Source organism: Canis lupus, chromosome 8 (assembly GCF_011100685.1).
Source record: "Canis lupus familiaris isolate Mischka breed German Shepherd chromosome 8, alternate assembly UU_Cfam_GSD_1.0, whole genome shotgun sequence".
Classification (NCBI taxonomy): Eukaryota; Metazoa; Chordata; class Mammalia; order Carnivora; family Canidae; genus Canis; species Canis lupus.
In genome coordinates, this window is record NC_049229.1 from 13,677,684 (window position 1) to 13,702,337 (window position 24,654).

The 24,654-nt window shown below is 41.6% G+C and overlaps 2 protein-coding genes and 1 pseudogene across 3 annotated transcripts in view; 1 reads left to right on the plus strand and 2 right to left on the minus strand.

Moving 5' to 3' along the window:
• Window positions 1–3,511, minus strand: part of SNX6 (sorting nexin 6) — a 59,211-nt gene extending 55,700 nt beyond the window's left edge. For both annotated transcript variants that reach the window (XM_038544474.1, XM_038544473.1), the window contains exons 1-2: window positions 3,407–3,511; window positions 3,203–3,250 (exon numbers count right to left, since the gene is read on the minus strand). In XM_038544474.1, the coding sequence (XP_038400402.1) occupies window positions 3,203–3,250; window positions 3,407–3,412 (54 nt within the window). In that variant the 5' untranslated portion in view covers window positions 3,413–3,511. The remainder of the gene's footprint in view (window positions 1–3,202; window positions 3,251–3,406) is intronic.
• A 9,058-nt stretch (window positions 3,512–12,569) lies between these two features.
• LOC100855468 lies at window positions 12,570–13,662 on the minus strand (annotated as a pseudogene).
• A 1,112-nt stretch (window positions 13,663–14,774) lies between these two features.
• On the plus strand, window positions 14,775–15,202 carry LOC119876467 (metallothionein-1). Its single transcript, XM_038544030.1, has one exon. The coding sequence runs from the start codon at window positions 14,871–14,873 to the stop codon at window positions 15,054–15,056; it is 186 nt and encodes a 61-aa protein (XP_038399958.1). The 5' UTR covers window positions 14,775–14,870; the 3' UTR covers window positions 15,057–15,202.
• Window positions 15,203–24,654: the final 9,452 nt, after the last annotated feature.

Consider the following 24,654-nt stretch of genomic DNA (forward strand, 5'->3'; position numbering starts at 1 on the left):
ATGAAATGCTTGCATTATTTTGAATCTGTGATTTATATCAAAATTCTTTGTTTTCTTAAAGATTTTATTTATTTATTCATTCATGAAAGACACACAGAGAGAGGCAGAGACACAGGCAGAGGGAGAAGCAGGCTCCATGCCGGGAGCCTGATATGGGACTGATCTCGATCCCAGGTCTCTAGGATCTTGCCCTGGGCCAAAGGCAGGCACTAAACCGCTGAGCCACCCAGGGATCCCTATATCAAAATTCTTATCAATATATGCACTTCATGCTTTTTCTCTATCAAGACTTTCTCAAAAGGCTGATCAAGATAACCTAAACTTTTAGTACAATGTCTAAAAGTTCTAATTATGGCAGTCTACTTCTATCAGAACAAACACAATATAAGGAAACTTAAACAGGCCAGATATTTCTGTATTGCTGTAAGCAAACTTCAGTGCACAACAGAATATTCCTGGTTGTTTGCTGAAAAAGTAGTGTATAGCAATTACACTGGATTTAAAAAAAAAGAAAAAGAAAAAGAAAAAAATATTTTAAAAAGTAAAATGTCCTTCTCCCTACTTCAGGAGATTCTGATTTACTATAGCAGGACCCAGAAACTTTTGTTTCGTTATCCAAACACCCCAGGTGATTCTGAAGCAAATGTTTCAAGGCCACTTTGAGAAACACTTGTATTAGCTCTGATATCAGAAACATGGTTTAGTTTCAAGTCTACCTTTCCCACTCATTGGTTGTGTGACCTTACACCGCTTACTTAATTTCTTCAAGGTTCAGATTTCTTATCTGTAAAAGGTGAATACTAAAAGTTTCACAAGGATAATTAGAGGATATAATGAAACAATGCTTATACAGTCCTTAAGACAATGCCCACCTATAATTATTACTATGATTCACCCAGTTCCACAGGACAAAAATAAGGAAGAACTGCACATAAATACATATTCACCATGACAGTCTAAATGCTTTGTAATTCATGGTAATGTTTTTTCACTTCCTCCTGGTCAGGCATGCTGTTTGTCTCCCTTTCCCTTTAATTTTATAATACATGAAAAAAGTTTTTAGACACATTACATAAGTGCTTCGAGTTTCATAAACAAATTTTACCAAAGGCATAAAGCAATGAACGTGAATGTTAACCAAAAAATATTTTCATATCAGCATAAATACTCCAAAAATTAACACTTCTACTGAATATTATTAGTCAGATTTTACCAGAGAGCAAATCCTGTTTGCTTTTGCTGGTAGACCACAAAATTAGAAACAAAGTTATCCAAAGAAAGAATGCCAACTGCTTTACAATTAGAAAAATCAGTTTAGGGGATCCCTGGGTGGCTCAGCGGTTTAGCGCCCCCTTCCGCCCAGGGCTGATCCTGGAGACCTGGGATCGAGTCCCACGTCGGGCTCCCAGCATGGTGCCTGCTTCTCCCTCTGCCTGTCTGTGCCTCTCTATCTCTGTGTCTCTCATGAATGAATGAATGAATGAATGAATGAATGAATAAATAAAATCTTTAAAAAAAATCAGTTTACTGTACTATAATCAATTCATCTCCTTTCATTAGGAAATGGCAAATCTACTGGCTTCCCTATTTTAAAATCCAAAACGTAATTTTTAAAGTGCCCATCTAATTTTAATGTCTTATCTCAGAAGATGCAGATACACATCTACAGTTTTTATATATTTTTTATTTTTATTTTTTAAAGATTTTATTTATTTATTAATGAGAGACAGAGAGGGGGAGAGGGGGAGAGAGAGAGAGAGAGAGAGAGAGGCAGAGACACAGGCAGAGGGAGAAGCAGAGGGCTCCATGCAGGGAGCCCGACGTGGGACTCGATCCCGGCTCACTGGACCTAAGGCGGCGCTAAACCGCTGAGCCACCTGGGCTGCCCTCCACAGAGTTTTTAAAAACTTATTAGAGACTAAACTTTTTAGAAATAACCAGAAAACCTATATGATGCTTTCACACTAACTAGAAATTCTAAATGATGCTTTTGTGTAAACTGAGAAATTAAAACATCATTTATAAAAGAATGCAGCCCCCTCCTTATCCTTCTACTTGAAAGATTTATAAAACTCATCAGTTAATGGGGATCCCTGGGTGGCTCAGCGGTTTGGCGTCTGCCTTCCGCCCAGGACATGATCCTGGAGTCCCACGATCGAGTCCCACATCAGGCTTCCTGCATGGAGCCTGCTTCTCCTCTGTGTCTCTGCCTCTCTGTGTATCTCTCCTGAATAAATAAAAATCTTAAAACAAAAACAAAAATCCTCATCAGTTAATACTAAATACTTCATTTTTTATTTAAAAAATATCCTACAAGAATATTTTTACCAGCTGCCAAAAATCGACTGATGTATCTCTCACATTAACTAACATGAATAAGTAAAGGCAAAATGGAAAACTGAAGTGCAGGCTGTTAAATGTGATGGACCCAAGGAACCTTACTGAGCTGCAATCATTTATCAGTATTTTTCAAGTGCTCACTTGTACAAGGCACTATATAGATTACCACCCTTCAGCCAGGGCAAATGAGGGGAGAGAGTGGGAGGGAGGAATCGGAGCCCTGGGGTTCCTTTCTTAAGTAGCATGCAACTGACCTCAAACCACCAAGAGAACTCCGTAAAAGATGTATTTTTTGGACATTAAGAAACGTTAAGGTACCCTAAGCTTCCAGTACTTTGCACAATCTCGTAGGATACTGGAGAAGAGTTAAGGTTCGGCAACTGCAAAATTCCTTGCAAAAGGGTAATTTAGAAAAAGCTTGTACTATATCCGTTTTAGAAGATAAGAGTGGGCGGCACGGGTTCGAGGTCCACAGAGGGAGAAAACTGAGGGTGCCGCCACGAAGGTCTGAAAATGGGTTTTCAGAGCCCCCGAAGTGTCGGGGGGCGGGGGTAAGGCTCCAGCTCCGGCCTCCACTTCTACTTCCCCCCCCTGCGCCCCGAGCCGGCCAGGGGAGGGGGGTCCAACAGAGGGTCGGCGTCGGGGCGGCGGACAAGTAAGCGGCCGTGGGTCTCGGGGAAATCAGAACCGAGCGGCCCCGAGGGAGGAACGGCTGCAAGAGGGCGGGGCGCGGTGCAGCGAGGAAACCGAAAGGACGCCGGGGAGAAGGTGCCGCGCGACCGGGGACCCTGCCCGGTACCACACCCGGGGGCCAAGGCGGGGGGCCGAAGGGTCCCACGAGCGAGAAGGAGGCAGAACTTACTCCGCGGTCCTCCTCCGAGAGGAAGTCGGGGCCGTCGTCCAGGCCTTCCTGCGGGGTCGCCGGGCCCGGCGCACCAAGGAAAAGATGGGAGTTGGGGAGACACAAAGGGAGACATTAGTGCTAGGCCGGCGCGGCCCCCGCGCCCGCCCCGCGCCCGCCGCCCCCACCGCGCGCCCGGGGCTCGGCACCGCTGAGAACACCCACCATCATGGCTGCTCCGAGGCGAGGGCCAGCGCAGGCGCGCACCGCACCGCGGGGCCGGAGGGAGCCGGCTGTAGAGGGAGGGGCGGGGCTGGTGGCGGCAGGAGGGGGCGGGCTCTCGGAGGGCCTGCCCCGCCCCGCCCCGCCCCGCCCCGCCCCGCCCCGCCCCGCCCCGCCCCGCCCCGCCCCGCCCCGCCCCGCCCCGCCCCGCCCTGTGCGGGGGCCCGGGGCCCGCCGGCCGCGGGAAGAAGGAAGGCTGGGCCCTCGGCCCAGGGTTGCGGCGCCGGGTCGGAAAGGGCCCGCAGGCCCAGGCCCACATGGCTGCCGGCAGGTCGCGGCCGGCCGGCTCCGACCCGGAAGGGCCGAGTGCCACCTGGGGAGCCGTCCAGTTTCCTTTCCCTCAGGGCTGCAGCGGAAAAAAAAAAAAAAAAAAAAAAAAAAAAAAAACCAAGCAAGCGCGCTCCAGAAGCCACAATAAATCGTCTAGTTTTTGTGTTATGCCACGCGGTAATTAATCACAATTAATATTTTGCCCATAGAAATTGTGGGAACTGAGGGCCTCCGCACAGTCAGCTGTAATCAAGCTTTTACTGTTGGTGAGGTAATAACACCTCAGGGGTTGGGGCACTAATGGTTGTGGACTATAAAGATGAGCTGAGCTGTCCGCGTTACAAGAGTGCGCCTTTCCTTTATGTGAACAAGTGCCTCCAGACCTACTCTAACTGTCCAGGGGGACAGCACCACAGGAGTGGCCACAGGCAATTTAAAAGATGCAACAAAATCATTCCTTAACCTTTGCCCCATGTCACCTGCTATGCACTCACACACGCGCACGCGCATACACCATCCTTGTGCTTTCAGTCACTTAATGGCATCAGCATCTTTACATTTTTCAGGCCAGAAACCTCAAAATCCTATTCAGATCTCTCCTTCCCCTCCATCACTCGTCACACCTTTAGTAACAAATTCTATTTGGTCTTTAATTGATTATCTGTCTTATCTCTTAAATTGGTCCCAGTCCACAACAATGGGTCTCTTCCCTTCCACAGCAATTACCCTCAGTATTTGTATGGACTTTTGCAATACTCTCTTAACTTTCCTTATTTCTATCTCTCTCTCCTCCATTCTATATCCTGCTGCCAGTTTTCCTCCTAAGACACAGATATCCATGATAAGGGTGCTAACTTGTTCAGTAATCTTTATGCATCTTTATCATATGAAGGTCCAACTCTTCCACCTAGCATTTAAGGCCCTCCACACTTGATTCTCTCCCTATTTTGCCAGGCGCTCTGTCCTATCTTGTTGAGTCAAAGCTCTCAAAACAATAATGTTAAACTATTAATATTTTCATGAGAACTTCTTGTAGCTTTCGTTTTGTATGTAAGGAGAACAGAGGTATAGAAAAATTACGTTACTGCCCAAGCAAGGATTACTCTCCAATTTGATGGGGGCGGGGGGTGTCTTTATTTTTTGTCTTTTGTTTCTTGTTTTCCAGTGCATTGTAATAACGACTGGAGTAGTGTTTTTTTCACTGAGAGTCATGAGGCATCATGTGGTGTCAGTGTAGTGTGATGAGGTGTCAGGAGGAATGTTTTGGTAATTTGTTGCTGATGAAAAGTGCTAATATTTCCTAATGATTTGTTTTGGGATTGAAGGTAATGCCTGTAGAACTCTTCTTCCTAGATGGAGAGAGGAGTGGAGCTACAATTAATGGGTAGGCTTTGCATAGAACTAGGAGGAGGGGCAAGTGTCTCCTGCGAACAAAGGTTGAGAAGAGCCACCTAGGACCACCTAAATGTCTCTGATCATTAACCAAGAGTTTCAACACTTAAGCCAAGTCCAGAAACACTCAAATTATCAAATGTCAAAACTTTGAAATCACTAGTTAGGGACACCTGGGTGGCTCAGCAGTTGAACATCTGCTTTTGGCTCAGGGTGTGATCCCGCTCCCGGGTTGAGTCCCACATCAGGCTCCCTTCGAGGGGCCTACTTCTCCCCCTGCCTGTGTCTCTGCCCCTTGCTGTGTGTCCCTCAAGAATAAATAAATAAAATAAAATCTAAAAAAAAAAAAAAAAAAAAAAAAGAAAAGAAAAGAAAAAAAAAGAATTCACTACTGAAAAACAAGATTTAAAATATAAGTAGCCAAATAAAATTATCAACAAGGACATTTAGTAATCACTGCAGTGAAAATCAATAGCTGAAAACTCACATGAATAGAGAACCCAACCATGAAACAATAAAGTTATTCATTAATACCTGAGCCTACCTATCCGGGTAAAGGTCTCAAACTATATTTTGTAAATGATAAGAAGGAATTATCAGTAACTGATACTAGCAAGTATCAAAAAAGCAATTACAGAATTTAAGGCATATCAAAGGAAAAGAAAGTAAAAAAAAAAGTATTTTCAAGAAACCTAAAAAACCCACAAAAAACAAAGGAAAAGAAATTAAAATCAGCTCACATAACAGATTTTTCTGCTACTTATAAAATAAATCAAAGTTCGTCTGGGAGGCTCAGCGGTTGGGCGTCTGCCTTCAGCTCAGGGTGTGATCCCGGGTCCCGGGATCAAGTCCTGCATCGGGCTCCCTGTAGGGAGCATACTTCTCTCTCGGCCTATGTCTCTGCCTCTCTCTCTGTGTCTCTCCTGAATAAATAAATAAAATCTTAAAAAATAAAAATAAAGAAGATATTAAAGCTGAACTACTTGTCTAGTACTTTTTATTTTTAAAAGTTTTATTTATTTATTTTAGAGAGAGAGACAGCATGAGTGGGAGGGGCAGAGGGAAAGGGAGAGGAAATCCCAGAAAGGCTCACACCTAGCATAGAGCCTGACATGGGGCTCAATCCCAGGATACTGAGATTATGACTTGAGCTGAAATCAAGAGTCAGATGCTTAACTACCTGTGCCACCCAGGAGCTGCTTCCCTAGTACTTTTAACCAAATGATTTATTTTTCTTCTTGTTTTAATAGATTTTTATGAGATTGCCTACTTCTATATAAATTCCTTTTTTTCTATATAAATTTCATGAGCAAATTATGTTTTTGAGCAAAAATTGCAATCTGATTACTTTATATAGATTTAACTACATGAAAATAAAATATTACAATTGGGATTAGATACCCAATAGTGTGCTTCAAAATCAAATGTATTGGAAGATTTTAGAGAAGAATAAACTTTTAGAGAATAATAAAGTCACTTTTAAATTTTGAAAATCAAAAAATGTATTTGCTTTGAACATTTTTGTCAAACAAAAAAATCAAGTATTAGGGCACCTGGGTGGCTCGGCAGTTTAGTGCCTGCCTTCAGCCCAGGGCGTGTTCCTGGAGTCCTGGGATCGAGTCCCACATAGGGCTCCCTGCATGGAGACTGCTTCTCCCTCTGCCTATGTCTCTGCCTCTCTCTCTCTCTGTGTCTCTCATGAATAAATAAACAAAATCTTTAAAAACAAATGAAAAAAAAAACCCAAGTATTTTTCTAGAAGAAAACATTTTAAAATATGAAATAGTGATTATTTAATTAGATTTAGAAGAAAACTGTTTAATTCCTTTTATCATGTTCTGACCAAAGAAGTTTTCACCAAAATGTATTTTTACCAACTCCTCACTTCTTCAAATTCTAGATCATTTTTTGTTTTGGTCAACCATTGTATATGTGCTGCCAAAGCGAGCACATTTGGACAACCTTTGGATCCTAATTCTTGCCTCCTCCCTGGGAGTTATGCTACAACAGAATTAGGAAGATTGCTGAACTCTGTTTTTTCGAATTATATTAATTGGGATGTGTTTACCTGCAAGTAACAGAAAACATCAATTCAAATAAACTGAGCAGTGTAGAAATTTATCTCACAACAAAAAAAAATCAAGAAATAAGGGGTCTCTAGGCATAATATAGATCTTCCTCAATTTATGATGGTGTTACACTCTGATAAACCCATCATAAGTTGAAAATATCATAATTGAGCATATGTTTAATAAACCTAACTTATTCAACATCGTAGCTTAGCCTAGCCCACCTTAAACATGCTCAGAACATTTATATGAGGCTACAGTTGGGCAAAATCATCCAACACAAAGTACAACAAGTGTAGATTGTCTCATATATTCATTGAATTCTGTACTGAAAGTGAAAGACAGAATGGTTGCATGGGTACAGAATGGTTGTATGGCCTTGTGATTGTATGGCCAACTGGAAGCTCTGGTTCATTGCCAATGTCCAGCAATGATAGCTTTGACAAAACAAGTCACTTATAATCCAGCACTTGGAGATAGTCACTACTTATACTTTGGCAAATAAGCTTTTAAATGTTTTCCCATGCATATGCCTCATCTAGTATTTTTATTTTATTTTATTGATTTATTTAGAGCAAGCATGAGAGAGAGATTGTGCATGAGTAGGGGGAGGGGAGCAGAGACAGAGGAGAATCTCAAGCAGACTCCCCGCTGAGCCCTCAGTCCATCTCGGGGCTTGATCTCAAGACCCTAAGATTACAACCCAAGCTGAAACCAAGAGTTGGTCACTGAAGCAACTATGCCACCCAGGTGCTCCCCTCATCTAGTACTTTTTTGACATAATCTTTTTTTTTTTTAATTTTTATTTATTTATGATAGTCACACAGAGAGAGAGAGAGAGAGAGAGAGGCAGAGACACAGGCAGAGGGAGAAGCAGGCTCCATGCATCGGGAGCCCGATGTGGGATTCGATCCCAGGTCTCCAGGATCGCGCCCTGGGCCAAAGGCAGGCGCCAAACCGCTGCACCACCCAGGGATCCCTTTTTTGACATAATCAAGATCGTGTTTTATAGTGTTATGTCATATTATTATATATATTTCTATTCTTCAGCTTGAATTTTAATAACTGTATAATACTCTATCAGCTAGATATATCAATGCATTTAACCAAACCCCATTGTTGAAATTGACATTGTTTATATTTTGGTTTGTTACTTGAAAACAAAAAAGCATAAAACACATTCTTTTTTTAAAAAAATTATTTGTTTATATATTTGAGAGAGAGAGTGAAGGAGAGAACATAAGTAGGGGGAGCAGCAGATGCTGAGGAAGAAGCAGGCTCCCCACTGAGAAGGGAGGCAGACTCGGGCTCAATCCCAGAACCCCAGGATCATTACCTGAGCTAAAGGCAAATGCTGAACCAACTGAGCCATCCAGGTACCTGTTTGAAACATATCCTAATAGTTAAATCTTTGGAAATATCCTTGATTATTTTTAAGATGTGTGATTATTATGTCAAAAGTTTTAAATACACATTCCCAAATTATGCTCTAGAAGTGTTGTACTAATTTACACTCCCACCAACATTGTATGAAGTGTTCTTTTCCCTTATACCATTTTCCTACAGGGGTTGTAGTAATACAACATGGTTGTAAATGTATCAGTTGTATCTTGTGCAGTACCTGCCACATAGTAGGCATGAAAGAAAACATTTATTGAATAATTTATTTAACAGGTAAAAATGAAATCTCATTGTTTTAACATGTGTTTCTTGAAAGACCAATGACTTTGAACCTTGTTAATTTGATATTAGTAATTCTTCTTTTGTGAATTTCTGGTCTTAGCCTCTATTTTTTCTATTGCTTTTCAAAGCTATTTATTTATTTAGAGAGGGGCAGAGGCAGAGAATTCTAAGCAGGCTCCACACCTAGTATGGAGTCTGACATGGAGCTCAATCTCATGACCCTGAGATTGTGACCTGATCCAAAATCAAGAGTTGGGCACTGGGTAACTCAGTGGCTGAGTCGGTTGAGTGTCCAACTCTTGATTTTGACTCAGGTCATGATCTAAGGGTTGTGTAATTTAGCCCCACTAAATGCCCAGAGTTGCAGTTGGGCTCTACACTCAGCGGGGAGCCTGCTGCTTCTCTTCCTCTCTCTCCCTGTTCCTTTACCCTTCCCCATCATGCGCTCTCTCTAAAATAAATAAATAAATCTTAAAAAAAAAAAAAGAGTCGGACACTTAACCAACTGAGCCACCCAGAAAACTTGAAAGCTCTTTCTATATTAAGGATAAAAAGCCTTTTTTGGGTATAATAAAGATTCATGTCTTAACTTTGCCTTTTAGTTTTACAGTATGATGTTTTTGACACCTTAAGTTTTAAAATTTATTTATTTTTTATTTTTTAAAAGATTTTATTTATTTATTCATGAGAGACACAGAGAGAGAGAGAGAGGGAGGCAGAGACACAGGCAGAGGGAGAAGCAGGCCCCATGCAGGGAGCCCGACGTGAGACTCGATCCCAGGTCTGGTCTCCAGGACCACACTCTGGGCTGAAGGCGGCGCTAAACCGCTGAGCCACCTGGGCTGCCCAAATTTTTAAATTTAATGTACTTAGATCTATCTCTCTTCTCCTTTAGCCTTCTATTTCAGTGATAATACTAAGAAAGATACTACCTATCCCAAGTACATAACTATCCACAAATATTTTTTTCTAGTAAGTTTTTAGATCGAATGTTACTGACTTAAGTTATTTATTTATTTTTTTTTAATTTTTATTTATTCATGATAGGCACACAGTGAGAGAGAGAGGCAGAGACACAGGCAGAGGGAGAAGCAGGCTCCATGCACCGGGAGCCCGACGTGGGACTCGATCCCGGATCTCCAGGATCGTGCCCTGGGCCAAAGGCAGGCGCCAAACCGCTGCGCCACCCAGGGATCCCCTGACTTAAGTTAATGTACTACATCCGATAAGCAAAAATCACTTTGTCAATCTCATTGCTCCTTGATCCTCCCCCATAACTTAGGGGTTAAAAAAGCAAACCACACCTTATTTAAATAAATCAATAAGCAAGTAAACAACACAGACATCATATATAGAAGATAAAAAAAAAAAGTCATATCTCAGGAGAATGAGGGTGGAAAAGTTAATGTTCCAGAGATGAAAATTACTCTTAGAGGAAAAAATCAACTCCCACTTTTCTGGGATTCGGACCTGGGAATCAGTACCAGTAGTGAATCTGCTGAACTAATCTTGACCATAGTGCCTAAGGGCCAAGAGAAAAAGTGACAAAATCTCTACAGAACCCTGACCCCAGGGCACATGCAGATTTATTGATTAATGTCAGTACCTCTAATTCTATTTGGAAGAATCTCTATTTAGAAGCTGAGATTATTATTTTTTTTTAATTTTTATTTATTTATGATAGTCACAGAGAGAAAGAGAGAGGCAGAGACACAGACAGAAGGAGAAGCAGGCTCCATGCACCAGGAGCCCGATGTGGGATTCGATCCCGGGTCTCCAGGATTGCGCCCTGGGCCAAAGGCAGGCGCCAAACCGCTGCGCCACCCAGGGATCCCTAGAAGCTGAGATTATTAAACTGAAGTCTAGCACACTTTCTTTTACCTATTTTATTTTATTATTTTATTTTTTTCATTTTTATTTTATTTATGATAGTCACAGAGAGAGAGAGAGGCAGAGACACAGGCAGAGGGAGAAGCAGGCTCCATGCACTGGGAGCCCGATGTGGGATTCGATCTCGGGTCTCCGGGATCGCGCCCTGGGTCAAAGGCAGGCGCCAAACCGCTGCGCCACCCAGGGATCCCTCTTTTGCCTATTTTAAACATGAGTTGATAAAGATAGAGATGTAGAGAGCAGTTTAATGTTGCTTCATGCCTGGAAAAAAGTAGCACATTATTATGTTAAATAACTTCTTTTTTTTTTTTTTAATTTATGATAGTCACAGAGAGAGAGAGAGAGAGAGAGAGAGAGAAAAAGAGAGAGGCAGAGGGAGAAGCAGGCTCCATGCACCGGGAGCCCGACTTGGGATTCGATCCCGGGTCTCCAGGATCGCGCTCTGGGCCAAAGGCAGGCGCTAAACCACTGCGCCACCCAGGGATCCCTGTTAAATAATTTCTAAGTTGTATTTCAATATTGATGATTTGATGACCTCATTCCTCCACCATAGAGCTGCAGTAGAGGCAGAAGATATAAACCTGCAAGAAATATAGGGACATGCCTAACATGTGACACTCATAAGTAGTCAGAAAAATTAAAATAATAATATTCAAATAATTCAAGATTTCCTACCTCCCTAATCCCAGATGTGAAATGCTTTAGGAGAATGGAGTTATGTATACATATATTTTCTTTCTTTTTTTTTCAGACAAAAAAAAATCACATCTATTTCAATAGTTCAAAGTGCAAATATAGCAAGTCAGTTCACAATGTTTCAAGATACAGTTTTAAGTATAATGAAAACTTGATATACAAAAATGAAAGGGTAAATAGCAGAAATAAAGCTCAATTTTTTTAAAAAAATTCAAGTAACCCGAAAACATTTAGACTAAAATATCCCATTTATGACAATTCAGAAACGCCTTAATTTATAGATACCAGTAGCACATTGCCATCCGAAAGGGCTTCTCAAAGAAGGAGAATCACCCCAAACCTGTCAGCTCAGGACCAGAGTGGAAGTTCTTGGGGCAGGCTATTCCAGATTTGGCCGCCTCACTCTCACTGTCGATCCATATGGTTCGACCCATGATACTTGGATGTTTAGGCAAATTCTAGAAAATGTTTTTTTTTTTTTTTTTTTTTAATTTTTTTTTTTTAAATACCTTCCTGGATTTTTTTTTAATTTTTATTTATTTATGATAGTCACAGAGAGAGAGAGAGAGAGAGGCAGAGACACAAGCAGAGGGAGAAGCAGGCTCCATGCACCGGGAGCCCGACGTGGGACTCGATCCCGTGTCTCCAGGATCGCGCCCTGGGCCAAAGGCAGGCGCCAAACCGCTGCGCCACCCAGGGATCCCTAGAAAATGTTTAAAGTTCAATATGAGGCCAACACCCTGCTAAGAGATACTGAAATGGCCACTATATATTTACAAGATTTTAAAGACCATCTTAGCTTCAGGCCTCTGGTGTTACAGTGGAAAGACAGACTGATACTTCTTCCATTACTTAGAACCTTTCTGTAAGGTTAGCAACACGGCCTTTACAACCTCCTCACGAAAATCATACTTCGTTATAGATTTACTTATTTCTACACATACAGAACTTTTATGTAAAGTAGAAAAAGTTCCCGCTAGGAAGATAATTAAAGGTTATTAATGTTCTTTGTATCACTTAGCAGCCAAGACACATGTTTATTTCTGCTCCGCAGAAGCAAGGTTAGCTATTCGCTTCAATTCAGGAAGGCGTGTGCTTTCAGGATGGTGGAGATGAGATATTTATTGCATCTTTTTCTCAATCTTCATCTTTTCATTTAGGCAGTGAATTGAGAGTCTGTTCCGAAAATTCTATCCCACCATGTAAATGTGGAAGCATAGTTTCCGATGAAGTTCATGTGGTGGAAATCATGATGCCGAGAACCAGCATAGAAAGGGATCAGATTTAGGGGATCCCTGGGTGGCTCAGCGGTTTAGCGCCTGCCTTTGGCCCAGGGCGCGATCCTGGAGTCCCGGGATCGAGTCCCACGTCGGGCTCCCAGGATGGAGCCTGCTTCTCCCTCCTCCTGTGTCTCTGCCTCTCTCTCTCTCTCTCTCTGTCTATCATGAATAAATAAATAAATAAATCTTTAAAAAAAAAAGAAAGGGATCAGATTTAAAGGGTTCAGGGGACTGTCATAGCCACTATGGACATCAATGGTTTCTATCAAGCAAATGGTCACCCATGCCCAAAGGAGAATGACATGATCACATAAAAGCATGATTCCAATGAAAAATCCAGTTCCAAGAATCAGAGTTTCCAAAGGATGTGCATATTCAGCTTCCATTCCAAATGGAGCCTGAAACTCATGATGAACTTTATGAATATATTTATATATTCTTTTGTGATGCAAGAGCCTCTGCGGAAATAGTGCCAGGTATCCTCAATCACCGCACAGCCAAAGCATCTTGCCAAAAGCATATACCATCTTGGCATTCTTTCCCAATCATAAGGTATATTAAAATACTCTGTAAAATAATAAGTTCCACAGATCAAGGGAAGCTGGATACAAAAGTGATTAAAGAGAAGTACTTTAAAACATTTCCATTGGTTTTCCCATGTTTCTGGTTTATCCTTTTGAATTTTGTACTTTTTCATAAAAGATATAAATTGAAACAAAAATCCAGGTAAACAGAACAAGAAATAAAGAACTTCGTGAACTATCAAGGATCCCCATGTTGCAATCTGGAACTTTGTATAATTGTTCAACATATAGTTCCAAGCATTTTTAAATGGTTCTTGTAGAGGGTTCTCAGGTAAAAGTGAATCTACATACTCCACAGCCAAGGATGCTGAACTGAAAATGCTGATACTTGCCATTTTTCAAATCTCTGCAGAAAGCCTTAGAATTCTGGCCAAGCGGCGGGAACCATATACTTTCTTTCATCTTTTGTTATATTCCATTATTTCACCTGAGGATTCAGACCCTACAAGAAAATCAGAAATAAAGAGTGCAAATCTTTCAAAGAATTTTTGAAATTTAAAAAAAGAGTTTTTGAAATAAAATATCTGAAAAAAAAAAGAAATAAAATATCTGGTGTAATGACTTTATTTGCATTTTAGGCACAGTGGAGCAGGCTAAGAGCCCTAATGTTTATTACCTGTCAGAAGAATTTTACCCAGACATCATTCTGATATATTTTTAAAAAGATTTTATTTATTTATTTGACAGACAGAGAGAGAGAGAGTGAAAGCACAAGCAGGAGGAGTGGCAGAGGGAGATGGAGAAGCAGATTCCCTGCCGAGCAGAGAGCCTGATGTGGGGCTCAGTCCCAGGACCCTGAGATCATGACCTGAGCTGAAGGCAGATGCTTAATTAACTGAGCCACCCAGGTGCCCCCTGATATTTTTTAAGTCAGAAAACTTCCAAATATCTAAAATATTTAATTTCTAAAAACTACATTTTACTCAGATTTTCAAGAATATACCTATCATGTGACATAAGATAGAGCTGTGTTTTTTTAGACCATAGAAAAAAAGGATTTTAAAAGATTTAACAAAATTGTTGGACTCTGGCAGCCCAGGTGGCTCAGCGGTTTAGCGCCGCCTTCAGCCCAGGGCCTGATTCTGGAGACCTGGATTGAGTTCCACGTTGGGCTCCCTGCATGGAGCCTGCTTCTCCCTCTGCCTGTATCTCTGCCTCTCTCTCCTCTTTGTGTTTTTCATGAATAAATGAATAAAATCTTTTAAAAAAATTGTTGGACTCTATGCCACAAACATTATGTTGTTTCTCTGTTAAGAATTTTTTTTTTCTAGTTAGAATTTCTGCCTTCAGAATAAAAGCCACACTTCTAAGACATTCTACTACTTCTCTAGGGACTTTTCTCCTTTTTTCTTCATGTGCATGCAGCTATGTGTGTGTGAAGCATTTTCACTTCCACTTTTCCCTATATTTTGTAAGCTGGGATATTTTTTTAAAGTCTAATTGTTGGTCTCCCGCCCGGGCTCTGACTCTCCGTGTGGTCTGCCTGGGACCTCCGTCCTCGCCTCGCCTCGCCTCGCCTCGCCTCGCCTCGCCTGGGCTCGAGATGGACCCCGACTGCTCCTGCTCCACCGGTGGCTCCTGCACGTGCGCTGGCTCCTGCAAATGCAAGGAGTGCAAATGCACCTCCTGCAAGAAGAGTTGCTGCTCCTGCTGCCCCGTGGGCTGTGCCAAGTGTGCCCAGGGCTGCATCTGCAAGGGTGCGTCGGACAAGTGCAGCTGCTGTGCCTGATGTGTGAGAACACCTGTTCCTGATGTATATAGAGCAAGCAACATGTACAAACCTGCAGTTTTAAAGCATTTTTTTCATATCACTCTGACTTGTTTTCTACATTCCCGTTTGTATAAAATACATGAATTAAATTAAAAATTGTTGAATTTAAAAAAAAAAAAAAAAAAAAAAAATAAAGTCTAATTGTTGCAAAAAATGTTGATGAACCAAGATGTCTCCTGAAAAAATGATTAATCCAAAAAACAAGATTTAGCAATTTCAAATCATTTTTGGATACTCCCTCTACTCACACTGACATCAATACTATATGTTTTCATTTTTTAAAGGTTGAATTCAGGAGCTTAGAAATTCCTTGTCTTCTCTCAGTCATATTACCTTAACTTTAAGAACTGGGTCCTTTCATTCTTCTGGTTGACTAATAGATAATTAACCTTAATGTTGACAATTACATTCACTATGCTGACATAAGTGGCTTCTATAATTTTTGAATACCAGGTGAGGTTTCGTGGATGAAATTTCAATTTGGCAGTTGGATTGAGCACTTTTTATTTTTTTAAAGATTTATCTATTTGAGAGAGAGAGAGAGAGAGCATGAGTAGGGGAAGGGGCAACAGAAGCTTTCAAAAAAAGTTCCATGGGACTATCAACAGGTTTCTAAAACGTGCTTGATTTCTTCTTAAATTTTTATTTATTTTAAGTAATCTCTATTCCCAATATGGGGCTCAAACTCACAACCCCAAGATCAAGAGTTGCATGCTCTTCCAGCTGAGCCTGCCATGTGCCCCTATAAAGATGCTTTATAAAGCATTTGTTACAAATGTGCTCTTCCGGTTCTTACCTGATGTGCTATTTAAGGAGAAAGGTCAGAATAAATTGAAATTGTTCCTTTACACACATGAAAGTTCCTTTACACACATGAAAGTAAATAGCAATTGCCAGATGCTGGGCAGGGTCAGGGGAGAAATAGAAGGTGACTGTAATGGATATGTGGTTTCTTCTTACAATGATGAAAATGTTCTGGAATTGGATAGTAGTGATGATTGCACATGGTGAATATACTAAAAAGCACTGAATAATAAACTAAAAGAGGGCAGGTATGTGGATTGTATCTCAATTAAAAAAAAAACACGGGGGAGCCTGGGTGACTCAGTTAAACGTCTGCCTTTGGCTCAGGTCAGGATCCAGGGATCCTGGGATCAAGCCCCCTCGGACCCTGCTTCTCCCTCTCTTCCCGGCTAGTGCTCTTTCTCACTCTCTCTGTTGCTATCTCTGACTCTCTCTCTCCTAAATCAATAAATAAAATATTTTAAATAAAAAGAGAATGAAGTGACTTTGGGGAATTTCTTTCTTAAGAGTTTACACACAGTTTTAAAGAAGGTGTTTCAAAATGTCACTGCATTCTTTTCTGAAAAGATACCTGCATGTTTGCATAAAGTAGGATGAGTAATGTATACAGATCCTGTGCCTTGTTTGGAAAACCTGCTGTCTCACCCTCTTGCTTTAAAGTTTCTAGGAGTGGTTTATCCCTTTGTTTAGGATCTAAGAGTACTTGGGTAAGAACCATTGTCCAGGAAAGACTAATGGGGTTAAGTCCTGGGAGGCCTGGGCGGGGGCCTCAACCTCTGCCATACGAGTCCCAAGAAAGGAAGTATATAGCGATCAGGGAATAATTCCAGCTCCCAGGGAAAAAGGCCTGGAAATACCCCATGGAGACTCAGCCATAGGCCCTGGGCATGTCTATCCCTTTGGGACTGTTGCTCAGAAATAACTGGGCCCAAGAGTTCAAGAAACATGAAGCTTTCCAAATTAGGAGTGGGTGCGAACAGTGTTTGGTCATTGTGTTCCACAGAGAATAAAATGGTGGGTTCAGGAGGCCTTTTGATTTATGGCATTGAACTTTCCCTCTCAGTATGGTGAAAAGACTCAAAGCTCAGTCTGGTCTAGAAAGAGGAGCTGCCTAGATTTTGGTATGTATAGGTGGTATAAGTTTCTTTTCTGATCTCACTGCCTGAACCAACTTCTCATCTTTGCCTCTCCCAATCCTATTCATCCTTCAAGATTGGTCCAGGAATTGCCTCCATCACCACTCTCTCTTCACCTGTAATAGGTAAGGACGGATATGGGTTCTGGGGATAGTCTCCAGTGGTCAGATGCTCACGCTGCAACTAGTCACTATGGACGAGCCATCTTCTCTCTCTGCACTACTTTCCTCATATGTAATATGGCAACAATAACATAGTCTCTGAAGTTAGACTTCCTGAGTGTGAATCTAAGCTTTGCATTAACTATTGTGAACCTTGAATATTTTCCTAAATGTTTTTGTTTTTTGGTTTTCCTTAAAAAAAATTATTTATTTATTTGGGAGAGAGAGAACATAGCAGGAGGCTCAGAGAGAGAAAGAGAGAGATAATCTCAAGCAGACTCCCCACTGAGTGCAGACCCTGACGTGGGGCTCAATCTTATGACCATAAGATCATGACCTGACCTGAAACAAGAGTTGGACACTCAACTGACTGAGTGACCCAGGGTCCCCAAGGTTACTCATTCTTTAAAATGGGGATAAGAAGTACCCCTATTTCAAAGGGTTCAATAAGGTTTAAAATAATCCATGTACAGGGGCACCTGGGTGCCTCAGTGGTTGAGTGTCTGCTTTCAGCTCAGGTTGTGATCCCAGGGTTCTGGGATGGAGTCAGCATCAGGCTCGCTGCCTGAAGCCTGCTTCTCTCTCTGCCTATGTCTCTGCCTCTCTCTCTGTGTCTCTCATGAATAAATAAATAAAATACTAAAAAAAATTCCTATACAGCATATAGAAGAAAATCTGAATATGGCAAAAGCTGAGATGTTTGTTATAATGATATTGCTACCATTTTCTTAGAGCTACTTATCCCACTGCAGATAAGTGGGTCTCCCAAAGCTCAGTTTCTATCATGGACAGTAAACCCATCTTACAACTGATTTGGTCAGAGGAAAATATTGGGCAGACTCAAGCTTGCTGGGCCAATCAGATTCCTCTACTTAAGAATTTTAGCAGGGGAGGGGCACCTGGATGGCTCAGTCAGTTAAGTGCAAGGCTCTTTTTTTTTTTTTTTTTTTAAGATTTTTATTTATTTATTCAAGAGAGACACACACAGAGAGGCAGAGACATAGGCAGAGGGAGAAGCAGGCTCCCTGCAAGGAGCCTGATGCAGGACTCAATCCTGGACCCGGGATCACGGCCTAAGCTGAAAGTAGATGCTTAACTGCTGAGCCACCCAGGCGTCCCTAAGTGCCAGACTCTTGATTTTGGCTCAGGTCATAATCTTAGGGTCCTAGGGTCGAGCCCTGAGTCAGGTTCTGAATTTAGCAGGGAGTCTGCTTGAGTATCCTCTCTCTCTCTCTCTCTCTCCCTTTGCCCGTTCTCCCACTCTCTCTCGCTAAAATAAGGAAATCAATCTTTTTTTTTTTTTTTTTTTTAAGAATTTTTAGCAGGGGGCAAAAGAGAATTTTAGAAGACACATACAGAGATAGACTTGGAAGCTGTGTTATGATAGGCCCATCCCTACTCATCACTATTTAAAAGTTATGATAGGGACACCTGGGTGGCTCAGTGGTTGAGGATCTGCCTTTGGTTCAGGTCGTGATCCCGAGTCCTGGGATCCAGTCCCACATCAGGATTCCTGTGAGGAGCCTGCTTCTCCCTCTGCCTATGTCTTTGCCTCTCTTTCTGTATCTCTTATGAATAAATAAATAAAATCTTTAAAAATAAGTTATGGCAGTTACTAGACTTTTACCACTAGATCTAATTATTTAATGTGTTAATAAAAATCCCATATATTATTGTATCACAATTTCTAAAAATTCCAATACCTATATTTCAATATGTTTTGTTTTCTTTATGATCCTATTTTATGCATTTAAAACATTATTCTGGAATTCTACAAAATACGTGACTGATACACCTCAAAAGTACCTGTTAAAGGTCATGAATAAAAGGGAATGCCCTGGGTGCCTAGGTTGGCTTAGTCAGAAGAGCATGTGACTCTCGACACTCAGGGTTGTGGGTTTGAGCCCCACATTGGGTGTAGAGATTACTAAATAATAATAATAATAATAATAATAATAATAATAATAATAAACTAAAAAAAAAAGGAAAATATAGACACTGTTATAGACCAAAGGACACTGAGAAGATTTAACAGCTAAGTACAGTATGATACCTTGGATTAGATCCTGGAACAGAAAAAGGACATTAATGGAAAAAGGAGCTCAATCTGAATAAAGTCTGGAGTTTAGTTAATGATATATACTAATATTGGTTTCTCGGTTTTGGCAAATGTACCTCAGTAATGTAAGATGATCAGATCAGAGGAAACTGAAGCTCAGTGAGGAGTATAAGGAAATTCTCTCTACTATTGCAGTAGACTGAATGTTTATGTCTCCCTCCTGCCCCAATCCATATGTTGAAATCTTAATGCCCCATGTGGTGGTATAGGAGGTCAGTTCTTTAAGAGGTGATTTGCGCCTCCCATGAATGGGATAAGTGCTCCTATAGAAAGGGCCCCAGAGAGTACTCTCACCTCTTCTGCCACGTGAAGTTACAGTAAGAAGACAGCTGTCTATAAGGACAGATTCACTGGATACTGAATCTGCCAAAAGATACTTTGTCTTGGACTTCTCTCAGCCTCCAGAATTGTGAAACAAATTTCTGTTGTCTATAAGCCATCCAATTTATGATATCTTGTTATAGTGGCCCAAATGGACTAAGATCCTATCTTTGCAAATGCTCTGTAAATCTAAAATTATTCCAAAATACAAAGTTTATTAAAAATGGGGGATATGTGCCTGGATGGTTCCATCAGTTAAGCATCCGACTCTTGATTTCAGCTTAGGTGATGATCTCCGGGTTGCGAGATTGAGCCCTGAGTTGGACTCCGCATCTTTAAAAAAGGGGCATGATTCTGAAAAGGGATTCAGGTATCCATGGCACAAAAAGATTAATGCCTGCCCTAGAGCCTCAGATGCTATTGAACAAGGGTAGGAAGAACACCAGGATCAAGAGAGAAGCTTCTGTGGGCCAGGCCTGGTGGTACATTCAGTCACATGGTACGTCCTGATAAATAAAGGTCTGGGAAGTGACAGTAACTCCAGGAATGGGCAGCATCTCTGTACTGTGGGAGGGCACACAACCCAGCTAGCCATCTCCCATGTGAGTTCTGGCAGTGGAGTTATGGGCTTCCTGTCTATCAGGCAGGATTCTAATAGGAAACAGATGTCACACTCAAATTAAGAGATTCAAGGAGGGTTCACTTACAGAGGGAAAAAGTTCAAATGTGGTGGCAATGATGCAGGACCAAGGCAAGCAGAACCCAGGCCAGTAGAAGCCCCAAAGAATTGAAATCTTGAGGGCAGGAAGTCCACCATTATAGTAGCATAGGAAGGAGTCCTTAATGGATCCTTAACAAATAGTTTTTTTTTTCTCAACAAATAGTTTAAATTAAATTGCAGTAAAATGGAATGAAAAACCTGGGAAATATATTATAAAGCAAGGCTGACCTTGAGCAGAAAAGTTAAAGAATAAATTCTTTGAGTGCCAAGACTTGAATTAGACAGAACTCATTTGAGTTCTAGCTTCTCCACTTCTTGATAAAATAGGACTTGCTACTATAAATATTAAAATATTGACTATACATACATTCCTCAAGTTTATTCCCTGCTTTTCCCTCTCTGGCCTGAGCCTTAAAGCTTTCTGCCTCAGAGCAAGAAAGAGCAGTTACTTGCCCTTCGTTGCAAGATACTTGGCTGTTGGAGTAGTTAGAACACAGAGCTCCCCTGACAGTGTAAACAAGAGATTCCTGCCTGCTCCTAAGTCCTTGCTGGGAGACTGGACTGGAGAGGGAGACAGTAGCTCCAGCCCACATCAGCCCTGCTTGGGGGGAAGACAAAGCGAGAGAAGAGGAGGGCATAGACGCAAAGGTCTTGATTTCCTCTCTTCAGACTTTAGGTCTGGAGGGAAGAGGGGCATCAGACACATGATGGACATGCTGGTAATAGGGAAACACTCTTGTTCTCTTCTTTCTTTCTTTCTTCTTTCTTTCTTTCTTTCTTTCTTTCTTTCTTTCTTTCTTTCTTTCTTTCTTTCTTTCTTTCTTTCCTTTTCTTTCTTTCTTCTTTCCTTTTTTTCTTTCTTTCTTTCAAGTAGACTGGGTGTGGGGCCTGAGCCCAATGCAGAGCTTGAACTCATAACTCCAAGATCAAGATTTGATCAAGAGTCAGACACTTGGGGCACCTGGGTGGCTCAGTGGTTGAACGTCTGGCTTTGGCTCAGGTTGTGATCCTGGGGTCCTCTGATCGAGTCCTGTATCAGGCTCCCCATGGGGATCTTGTTTCTCCTTCTGCCTGTGTCTCTGCCTCTCTTTCTGTATCTTCATGAATAAGTAAATCTTTAAAAAAAATAAAAGAGTCGGACACTTAACCACATGAGTCACCCAGGTGCTCCAAGCCACTCTTGTTATTGATCACTTTTAGGACTCTGAGCTGAGCTGTCTGGAGGGCTGCCCCAGTGCTAACCTGGCAGTTCAGTCTTACTAGGCAGAGGGAAGTCTTGAGATTTAGCTTTCCTTGCGATAGGGTTGAGGCCCAGAAGTTTCCCCAATCCTCAGCCCTCTCTCAAAGTCAGAAGCAGCTAAGTTGGGTGCCAGTAGGTCTTCCATGTCTAAGGCACCTAGCAGATACTGAGTATGTTAGCTGCTGTAGAGATGTTCTGAGGACTCAGACGAAACTTTGAAATGGTCTATACAATGCCTTCTCCATGCCTAGAAATCGTAGAACTGAACAGACCCTACCCCTGGTCCCCTTTCCATCTCCATCCTTCCCCAGCCACCCAACCCCACCCCACCCCATCCCACCCTTGCCCCAGCTTGGATGATTTTGCTCTGAGCCTTCCCAGAAGCAGAGAGTTGGGCCAAACGACTTCTTGAGTTTTTTTTTTTTTTTTCTGCTTTTTGACTCAGCAATGTATTGAATTATTCACTCTTTTATATCCTACAACCACATTTTTTAGTCACTCCTCTGACCTTGCTATTTACACAATTTCCTTCGCCTTGCAGTTTCTAAAAAGGAAAGTCAGAACATGTCCATCCTCATTTTAAAGGCATATCGGCAGCATACCTTAAATTCTAACTTATCACATGCAGAAGAATGAAACTAGACCACTCTCTTTCACCATACACAAAGATAAACTCAAAATGGATGAAAGATCTAAATGTGAGACAAGATTCCATCAAAATCCTAGAGAAGAACACAGGCAACACCCTTTTTGAACTCGGCCATAGTAACTTCTTGCAAGATACATCCACGAAGGCAAAAGAAACAAAAGCAAAAATGAACTATTGGGACTTCATCAAGATAAGAAGCTTTTTCACAGCAAAAGATACAGTCAACAAAACTCAAAGACAACCTACAGAATGGGAGAAGATATTTGCAAATGACATATCAGATAAAGGGCTAGTTTCCAAGATCTATAAAGAACTTATTAAACTCAACACCAAAGAAACAAACAATCCAATCATGAAATGGGCAAAAGACATGAACAGAAATCTCACAGAGGAAGACATAGACATGGCCAACACGCACATGAGAAAATGCTCTGCATCACTGGCCATCAGGGAAATACAAATCAAAACTACAATGAGATACCACCTCACACCAGTGAGAATGGGGAAAATTAACAAGGCAGGAAACAACAAATGTTGGAGAGGATGCGGAGAAAAGGGAACCCTCTTACACTGTTGGTGGGAATGTGAACTGGTGCAGCCACTCTGGAAAACTGTGTGGAGGTTCCTCAAACAGTTAAAAATATACCTGCCCTACGACCCAGCAATTGCACTGTTGGGGATTTACCCCAAAGATACAAATGCAATGAAACGCCGGGACACCTGCACCCCGATGTTTCTAGCAGCAATGGCCACGATAGCCAAACTGTGGAAGGAGCCTCGGTGTCCAACGAAAGATGAATGGATAAAGAAGATGTGGTTTATGTATACAATGGAATATTCCTCAGCCATTAGAAATGACAAATACCCACCATTTGCTTCAACGTGGATGGAACTGGAGGGTATTATGCTGAGTGAAGTAAGTCAGTCGGAGAAGGACAAACATTATATGTTCTCATTCATTTGGGGAATATAAATAATAGTGAAAGGGAAAATAAGGGAAGGGAGAAGAAATGTGTGGGAAATATCAGAAAGGGAGACAGAACGTAAAGACTGCTAACTCTGGGAAACGAACTAGGGGTGGTAGAAGGGGAGGAGGGCGGGGGGTGGGAGTGAATGGGTGATGGGCACTGGGTGTTATTCTGTATGTTAGTAAATTGAACACCAATAAAAAAAAATATATTAAAAAAAAATTCTAACTTATCAAAGATAATTCTCTCTTGCATTTAACTGAACCTGTACCTTATATAAACTTGCTATGGGAAGGTCTCAGAAATTTAGGGGAAAACCACCATTATCTGCCACAGGATTCACCACAAGATGGAGATTGCAGTAGTTGTAAAGGTCTGGTCTGGGGCAGGAGGGTGGTGGCCTCTAGGAGGTGAAAGATGTTCAGTCTGGCTGGTGGATCCATGAGGGTCTGTGGAGAAGATAGTCATCAAATCCTCTTCTTTTTTTTGCCCCTGGCCACTCAAAGACACTACATTACCCAGATCCCATAGAAATAGGAGCAGCTGTGTGATTAAGTCAAATAGGATGCTAGTGAAAAAGACGTGCACAGGGCTGCCTTGAAAAACCTCTTTTATGATCATATTAGTTTTCCTCCTGCTTCTGTGACAGATTACCACAAATTTAGTTACTTAAAACAACACAGTTTTATTCTCTTAATTCCAGTGGTCATGAATCTGAAATCAGTTCCACTGAGCTTAAAAGTCAGGGTGTTAGTGGAGCTGGTTCCTCCTGGAGGATCTAGTGGGGAATCCATTTCCTCGCCTTCTTTTTTTTTTTTTTTTTTTTCAGCTTCCGGAGGTTGCCTGCTTGCCCTGGCTCACGGCCCCTTCCTGACTCCAACATTTCTAATCTTCACATCTCCTCTTTCCTCCTTCCTCCTTCGGCCTTCTTGACTCCCTCTTATAAGGACTTTAGTGATTACATTTAGGGGCCACCCAAATAACCCAGGATAATCTCCCCATCTTAAGATACTTAATTTAATCACAACCATAAATTCCCTTTTGCAATATAAGATAACAGTCACAGAATCTAGAGATTAGGATGTGGACATCCTTGGGGACTCATATTCAGCCTACTGTGCTGATCCTGTACACTTTGTCTTTCCATACCTGCAGAGAACAATGAAGCCAAAAGAGATGGGAAAGTTCCCCATATCAGAAGGCCGGGTGGCTGATTGGGTGGAACACAGTTCCCTTGCTGACTACACTGGACTGTGAAAGAAAAATCTTTTGTTGTGGTTAGCCACTGTGGTTGACTGAATTATTGGCCCAATGCTTTAACTCACCTCCCGTGGCCTTTCCAAAGAGAGTAGACTGTACTTCCTAGCCCTTTGACTTTGAGCTTGACAGTATGGCTTGCTTCGGCCAATAGCATGTGAGTGGAGGTAGCTAATGGCG